Below are 8766 nucleotides of genomic sequence, written 5' to 3' on the forward strand. Positions count from 1 at the left end.
TGCCATCCAGCTGCCTCTGCTGGACAGTGCAAGGACAGTGCTTAGACAGCCTGGCCATGCTTACACGAGACACATGAAGACTTGTCGGAAAGCAAGCATCCCCTGGATGGGGCCTGGCAGTTTTCTCCAGAGTGAGGGAGAATGTCCAATGCTGAAAAGTAACCCTCAGAGCGAGCAAGATGAAGATAAACTGCAGCCAAGTCTGCACACTGGTGAGAGCCTAGCAGCCACCAGGGTGGAAACATTCACTTCTGCAAACAGAGGAGGTGGCAGGCAGACTGGCTCCCTCAGGAGGCTTCCGTCAGAGTACTGTGCCTGCTGGAAGGAGAGGTCCCCACCAGCCATGGCTCTGTCCAGTCACCATGAAGACCCGGTGGGATACCATGCATTAATCATGTCCTACCCCACAGCTGTGTGTAGCCATGGCATCGCGCTGGGGCTCCCCTCAAAACCACACTGTGTCTTCACTTCTTCCTTCCACCTCATCCATCATTCTTGAATGTGCAATTACCAGCATGTGTACACTGTAATTACTTGTGTGCCAGCCTGCTACCTGCCCACCGTCATGGGTCTCCTGCCTGTGTGTCTCCTCCCAGAGCTGCCTTCATCAGATCAGCACCAGGCTGGGCGCCACTCCTACTGGCCAGAGTGACTTTGAACTGGCTAAGGGTCAAGTCAAGGGCAGCTGGAATCCCCCTCTGAGGCAATATTGTTTATGGGAGAGGAGAAAGGGTGAGCCATCACCCCAGACAGACTCTCCTTATTTAATATCGGAACCTCAGAGCCATGTGGTGGCATGCTGGATATTCACAGACTCAAGCCAGAGGTCCTCAGACCCTGCCTGGAATGGCTCCAGCACTGGCTCCTGTCTGCCACCACTATGGTCTTGACCCTGTGACAAAAGAGGAAGAAACATGTTTGCTTAGAGCTTCGGCCTGTGTGAGTCAGGAGGCAGTGTTCCCCAAAGGTCTGGGTGGAAGCCGGAGGCAGCTCAAAGTTAGAAAGTACCACAAGCAACAGGTGCACTGGACCAAAACACAGAGGCTGCTGCTAACATGGTTTCAGGAAAGTGTGTGTGGAGCATAGCATCCCACCCTCCTAAATCCTTTCTCTTTTCCATGTTTACTGAGCATGCAGCCTCATGGGATCTCCTGACCTGGCTCCTGAGAGGCCTCTCTACTCTTCAGGAGCGACCTCATTGCTTCTGGCTGCTGTGGTTCTGGACTGTCTACTGCCTTTCCCTGTGTTATTTGGCAACTTCCTCGGGTTACTATGAAATTTCTTCTTCCTACTTGATGTTTGTCTACATTTTCCACTTTTCTATTTTCACTTGGTATCTAAATTTTCCATTCTTCCAGCTCAGGATTCATTGCTTCCTGAGGATTTGTGATGTAGACAGGTGTGACAACAGGCAGGTGATCTCCTCCTGCTGGCTGGAGCCCTCTGTCCACTCACCCGGTCTCTGCCTCTTACCTTCTGCCACACCCTCCAAATTTCAGTGCTGCTTCTGGGCCACTCCTCCATTTATTCTCCCATTCACAAACCCCTTCTTAGCTATGTCTGCTCAGCTTGGGCGTTCATCCATTAACCTCAGCAACTATGATCTTAGAACGTCAGCTGTCTGACAGTTTCATGGGTCTTCTGTGCCTCTGGCTATTACTTTTTGACTCTTGATGAGAAGTGGAGTACTTTTCCCATATTCTGCAGGTTAGGGCTGTGAGCTTGTCTTTGCTGGTTCAACGTTTGAGAAAATGTCTAGCTGTGAATGTGGCCTTCTTTCCATCAGGTTCTAACCTAGACACAGAAAACAGCAAACATCCACTGCCCTGTGGCCACCTGGTGCTCTGAGGCCCACAGTCCTAGCATGACACCTGCCTGGGCTACAGAAACTATCAGGATCAAGTCTTCTTGCCTCTGTGGGCTCCAGGCCTGCTCTGCCGTCCACCCTGGCTCTGGGTTAGACTTCTAGAAGCAGCAGGGATACAAATGCCGGGAGCACATATAGACAGGGACCATTCAGAGATGGAATTTGGGCCAACACGATTTATTTAGCCTTGGAGAACGAAGTGCCTTTTTTGTGCAAGGTTACATGTTGCTTACAGGTGGGCAGTCACTGCCTTTGGCTGCCAGGGTCCACAGGAGTTTGTGAGCACAGGAGGGGCAGCTGAAACGTTTGGAGCGTTTGGATCTTTAGGCTACACTTTTCTCTGCCTTGTAAACTCCTCTGAACTCACCACAGGGCAGAAGGCCCCTGGGCATGAAGAGGACAGATAAACAGGGCTGGCCAAGGGTCCCTGACCACCCACCAGTCATACAATTCAGCTTTCCAGTTCTTCAGCTCTGCCATGGCCCCAGTACCCAGGCAATGCTATCAACAGTAAAGCTCTTTGACAAACATTCTGTACACACACACATATTATATGTGCACAATATACATAGCTGTACACATGTACATATACAGCACTATATATATGCACATATGTACACGCATACAAATACATAAACTCATGCATATGTACGTATGCATATACACACATATGCTTTGCTTCAAAGCTGTGGGCCGGGCTGAGAGAGTACACGGAAGACTACTTGTATGTGTTCATCTTTGCTCTGCCTCTGCATCAAACTAAATACTGATCTGGCTGCTGGTCATGACCAGTTCTGGACACTCCCCCGAAGATGAAGAAACTATGATGCTTGCCGTGCACATGTGTGTCCATATGTGTATGAGGATGCTGAGTACCTGTGTCTCTGACCCACACATGTGTGAGTGGGCTTCACTGTCACTCACTCAACCCACAGAGTCTGTCACATCTGTCCTGTCTTGGGTATTAGACTTGAAGTTCCTACCACCAAGGTACTGAGGGTACTGTCACACCTGGCCTTTAGTCTAAAAGTACGCTTGCTCAATTTTGTAATGTTTCAAGAAAAAAAAATGTTTAGTTTGGATTTTTGTTTCTTTGTTCTGCTTTTTTTGTTTGTTTGTTTTGATTTTTTTTTTTTTTTTTTTTGAGGAAGGGTTTCTCTGTGTAGCCTTGGCTGTCCTGGACTCACTTTATAGACCAGGCTGGCCTTGAACTCACAGAGATCCACCTGCCTCTGCCTCCTGAGTGCTGGGATTACAAGCGTATACTACCACGCCCAGCTTAGTTTGGATTTTTAAGGCTGCTTAGATAGTAAGGGACCTCAGGGATGGCATGTGAAGAACTCCCAAGTCTTTGGTAATTACTTAGGGCCCCAGCCTATATGTCACCCATTACTTCCACATACCCTAAGGCATGTCCCCAGCCTCATGCTGGAGAAGACACACTTGGAACCTGCCCTCCATCGTCCTGCTGGCTGGTGCTGCCTATCAGTAGGCACGCTCTGGAGGTCAGCTGTGCACACTAGAACACATTCACTCTGCTTCTGCTGTATAGATGGTGGGAGTACGGATGGGACCCACTGGTCCCCTGCTCAACCAGCAGGCCGGTGAAATCCTGATCCTGTGTGACTGGCCTGCAGAAAGCCTGAAGCTCCAGGCCTGCCACACCAACGGGATGATGGGAATTAAAAGCTACAGCCGCCGCCCACACAGAACATCAAATGTGAGGGGTTTCTGATTGGAAATTGCATCACACTGCTGGTGAATTGATAATTTGTATCTCTTTGAGATTTTTCACACACATGATAACCAATTTCACATGTATCTTAAACGTTCTTCTTGATTACAAAGTGAAAAGCAGCACCGATGTGTGTGGACAATGATAAAGCAGCTGCTGGCCTCATGCATCTGTCAGGAGCCGTCCCAGCTGCACAAATTCCACTGTTGCTGCGTGGACACCGCGCTGATAAAGAAAAAAGGGCTTGGAAAATCAATGCCCCCAGAGCCCGGGCGCTTGCTAAACACACAGAAAACATCTCTATCCAACAGGCCAAGCACCTAGAAAATTCCCAAGCCCTGCCCTGGGACAGCCAAGGAAAATTTAATCTCTCCAAATCCTCACCAGGGCACTCCATCCTGCAGCCCTGACAGCCACACTTATAATTAATTATACAATTTCGATGGGAATATCGACTAAACAAAGCTATAAATCATAGAAAAAGTCAATACGCATGGACACATTCAATCATGTCCCGGCCAATGATTACTACTCTTAAAATACAATAATTATTTTCAGGAGCCAGCTTGAATTAAATTTCTGTCAGACGAGTACAAGACCGGTGGCTGATGAAGGGTGCGATGGATTTTGGGGGCTGAGTCGGACGCGGGCACATCCATCCTGCAGACTGTAGTTTGTTTGTAGTGCTTGTGGCACAGCGTGTTCAACCAGGCCACGAGGATGAGATTATCTCCGATGCTCATTAGGTTGAGGGGACTCAATGCCCAGATTCTGGCTTGAGTGATGGTAGCTGCTTCATTTGAATATGTGCGGCGCGGGCAGAGGCCAGGCACAGCAGCAAGACCAGGGCATTTCTGGAAAGTATGCCTCAGGTTCTGCGTGGCCGCCTGTGAAAGCATGGGCTGCTGCAGCTCCAGGCACCTGGCAAAGCTGCTGACTTCCTGGATAAGATTCTGGACGTGGCAGGTGGGCATGAGTCCCAAGAAACCACCATGTGGAAACGTATCCTATTTCAAAGCTGTATTCTTTTATATTAGAATCAAATGTAAAACATTTCTGGAATGTTCAAACTTTTTTTTTTAAAATAGGGCTTTTCTTACAGTGTAGCCCCAAATGGCTTCAAACTTTCTGTTTCATGTCTTCCTGTACTGGCCTCCCAAGTCTGCCATTAAAGAACTGTACCACGACTATTTATCTGTACATGCCTAGTACAATTCTTCCTTCTCCTTATTCTTTTCTTCTTTAAAAAATGTTTTTGTGTGTACATGTTCATGTATGTGTGTGCTAGGGTGCATGTCCACATCTGTGTGCATATGCATGAAGGCCATAGCTCAATATGAAGTGTCTTCTTCAGTCATTCTCCATCTTCTTTTGAGACAGAATTTGTCACTGAACCTGGGGTCCACTGATTCAGCTAGACCTGCTAGCCCACAAATCCCTTAGACGCGTGTCCCCCCCCCCCCCCCCCCCCCCCCCGCCTTCTCAGTGCTGAGATAAAAGATTCACACTGCCACACCTGGCTTTAAAAAACAAACAAACAAACAAACAAACAAGGACACTGGGTATCTGAATTCAGTTCCTGAAGTTTGCATGATAAGCACTTTAACCATTGAACAATTTCCCCAGCGCCCCTCACCTCCCCCTGCCCTTTGTTTTTCTTTTTTTCTTTTCTTTCTTTCTTTCTTTCTTTTTTTTTTTGCGGTACAGCCTCCTGTAGGCCAGGCTGGCTTCAAACTCTATGCAGCTGAGGATGACCTTGAATTCCCTCCTCTCCTGCCTACAGCTCAGCTGTAATGGAATCACAGGAATAACCACTTATATTTCACCTTAAAGGAAGGCCAGAAGGTATGTGCTGAATGCAGACTATCAGAGAAGAACAAGGCTGGTCACAGCACATTCTGTCTAGATGCTAAGATGGCCATACAGAGCCCTTAGACCCCAGTGGCATACCCTGGGATGGTTCCAGGCCACATTTTCCTCTTACTCTTCCTAGTGCTACCCAAGGTCAAACTGTTTTCTCCTTAACTGCTGGAGTCCCCTCATCTGTCTCTGCTTCTTCTAAAATGTGGCTTTTGCATCCTCCACTTAAGGGGACCTCACTTGCTTCTTACCTTGTGCAAAGTCCCAATTGACCTTACTCCTCTGGCTCTCAAGAGCCAGCTTTGATGGGGGCTCCAAGGTACCCGTCCCCAGTCTTCTCTAAGCTTGGACACCATGGAGCAGCGGCCAGTGTACATTTCTTAGGTGCCCAGGCTCATATGGCTTCTTGCTCTACGCTCTTCTTTCCTGAAACAGCATCTCATTACGTAGTTTTGTCTAGCCTTGAACAAGTTCTACTCTGCCTCCTGAGTTCTGGGATTGAAGGCCTGTACCACCACACCCAATTTGTTCTACTCTTTTGAAGTGAGGTGTAAAGTAGCCTGCTCCTGCAGATGGCTGGTAGGACAGTACAACCACTGCCCTGGGGAAGCCCCTCTAGCAGGAACCACCAGTAGCCATAGTCTTTGAACATGAGCATGCAGAAAGGGACCAGAGGGCACCGAAGCTGACAGAGGCTAGGAGAAGGAATCACCAGAGGCAGAAGCAGGGCCCAGTGGGGAGAGGCTCTCCTCTGGACAAGTAGTAGAGCTAGGGACACTTGCAAAGTCAACATGGCATGCTTCAGGGATGAGGTCAATAACCAGCCCTAAGGCAGGAGGGGCAGGCCTAGCATGGCAGTGGAGATGGAGTCAGGGCATGACTAGCAGGAGGGCATGGGAGTCATGGAAGCTGCTGGACACTGGGATGGATGAGCAGCAAGAGACAAAGTAACAAGCACGGCTGGCTGGACATGCCGATCCCTACGTTCTAGTAAATGTGGAGCTATGCTGCGGGTGGAGGCTGAACTTGTGTCGTGATCATCTCTGGGTACAAATTCTACCTTTGTGAACAATCCTAAACTACACTGTGACCACTGTACTTAACAGCCAGCTGCTAACATTTCTAGAGTTCCTGTATCTGAGTCTGCCAGACCTACCACCAGGTGGTTTGGAAGTGTCTGAGCGATGCAGAAGGACCTCATCCCTTTGTTCTGCCTTTGATGTGCCTGGCTCCATTCTAAGCACTGTGCATCTATCCCTGCATACTTTATGAGGGGGGAAACAGGCATCCAGCTGGTTCAAGGCAAGTCAGAGAGAGGGAACGTGCACACACAAGCAACAGTACCTATCTACACCTAGCACCTGCACTCTTGGATCTCCACTGGGGGCAACTTCCTCAGGACAAGACGGATCATCTCCTACCTACTTCCTCCAGTGGGGCCATAGCTGGTTATGGACAACTTCAGGAATCTTGGGAGCTGGCTGCTAAATACTGTGGTCCCTAGTGTTGTTTAAGTTTACTATTGTCCACAAAGACTTTATAGCACAGAGATTATCACAACACAAGTACAGCTCCAACCCCAGCATAGCGCCACACTTACCACAACACAGTGATCTACACAGGTAGCCAGTAAATAGGACAAAACCACACCGTGTTAAAGAGAGATGGACCAGCTAGGTGACTCCGAGAGTAAGAGCACTTGCTGCCCAAGGCTGACCAGCTGAGTTCAGTGCTGGGAGAAGGAGTAAACCCATTGCTGAAAGTCATTCTCTGGCTTCCACATGCACACCATGGCATGCACCTGCCCACCTGCCCAACAAGTTAATTGATTAATTAACAGCAGTTACATACGGGCCACTCTCAGTGCCAGACTGCATGTGGCTTAGATCAGCGCAGGTGCCCATGACTAGAGATGCCTTTCTGACAGTCCCACTTTTGATGATTTGAGTGGCACATTCTCAATGTATACTTCAATTTACATGGATGTGTATGAATGTGTTCATACACAAGCTACACAAATGCAGTTATGTACATGTGCATACACTTAGCTAACACAATGCATGTGGAGATGTGCATATGTACTCAGGTACACACACACACACACACACACACACACACACACACACACACACACACACACGCCCACAACAAGGACATGAGACGCCCCCTCACTCCCATTACCATATATGTGTAGCCCTGCTGTATTCCTGAGGCCAAGACTCCTAGTTCCCACAGTAGTAGGTAGGATGTTACCTCTCACTCTGCAGACTCAGTGTTCAAGGCTCATAGGGACCCTGTGCTGCCCATTGACCCTTGATAATCCTGGCAGCCTAGCCTAGCCTGACCTAGCCCCAGCCCTACAAGCCACTGCCACCAAGTCACCCTGGAGGCTGGGCTTAGAAGCCAAACTCTGAGCTGGATGTGGTGGCACATGCCTGTAATCTCAGCATTTGGGGAGGCAGAGGGAGGTGGATCTCTTCGAGTTCGAGGCCAGCCAGGTCTACAGACAGAGTCCAGGACAGAGATACCTTGTCTCGAAAAACAAAACAAAACAAAACAAGAAACCCAAATCAAACCAAAAAAGCAGTTGAACTCTGGGTGGCCTCAATATGTGATATTCTAGAGGCAGCAGTGGCTCATGGGATAGACCTAGGGTGACCACACATATACCTTAAAACAGAACTCACCGCAGTGCCATTGTTGTCCCGGAAGACATCCTGGTTGAAGTAGTCGAAGAGCTTCTTTTCCAACTGGAGCACGACCTGCCGGGTCAGAGATGCTTCAGTGCCCCTGTACAGCTCCCACTCCTCAGGCCAGGTGTGGCTGGTGGCTGCCCTAGTCACGAGCCACTTACCTTCCGGTCATTGTCTGACTCCCGAAATATCAATTTTACAACTTCATTGGTATCAGCAGCCCGGACTGTCTGCATCGTGGCCTTTGTGCAGAGGGTCTACAGGAAGACAAGGGTGCTCAGTCTCAGTCTATCCACCCATTTCCCCAGCTGGCACCACCCAGAGGCCACAAGCAGTGGTTTCCCAATGTCTCTAATAGGAAAGGAGGGGGATTGTTAAGTGTTGCCCAACACAAGGTTTCCAATAGTCTACTTGGCAGCCCTTGTAGGCTATTCCTCAGAAGCTCCCCTTACCCCCAGGCTGCATAAAGTCCTGGCTGAGTGCAGGTGACAGTGCAACCCAGTAGGAACGTGGTCATGCTTTTACAAGGAGAGAGGCCTGGCTTATGCCGGGCAGCAAGTTGAGCCCTTCAAGGGGGCTGGCTCCTTGTTGTTGGCTGACCTGGGCCTCTC

At 49.1% G+C, this 8766-nt stretch overlaps 2 protein-coding genes across 3 annotated transcripts in view; both read right to left on the reverse strand.

The window, feature by feature from the left end:
* Nucleotides 1-8766, reverse strand: part of ADGRA1 (adhesion G protein-coupled receptor A1) — a 319025-nt gene that overhangs the window by 306888 nt on the left and 3371 nt on the right. The window lies entirely within an intron of this gene.
* Nucleotides 1-8766, reverse strand: part of INPP5A (inositol polyphosphate-5-phosphatase A) — a 192902-nt gene that overhangs the window by 13476 nt on the left and 170660 nt on the right. For both annotated transcript variants that reach the window (XM_084766895.1, XM_084766896.1), the window contains exons 10-11: nucleotides 8317-8412; nucleotides 8150-8224 (exon numbers count right to left, since the gene is read on the reverse strand). In XM_084766895.1, the coding sequence (XP_084623021.1) occupies nucleotides 8150-8224; nucleotides 8317-8412 (171 nt within the window). The remainder of the gene's footprint in view (nucleotides 1-8149; nucleotides 8225-8316; nucleotides 8413-8766) is intronic.

Source organism: Acomys minous (genome assembly GCF_964271855.1).
Source record: "Acomys minous genome assembly, chromosome: 2".
Taxonomy (NCBI): domain Eukaryota; kingdom Metazoa; phylum Chordata; class Mammalia; order Rodentia; family Muridae; genus Acomys; species Acomys minous.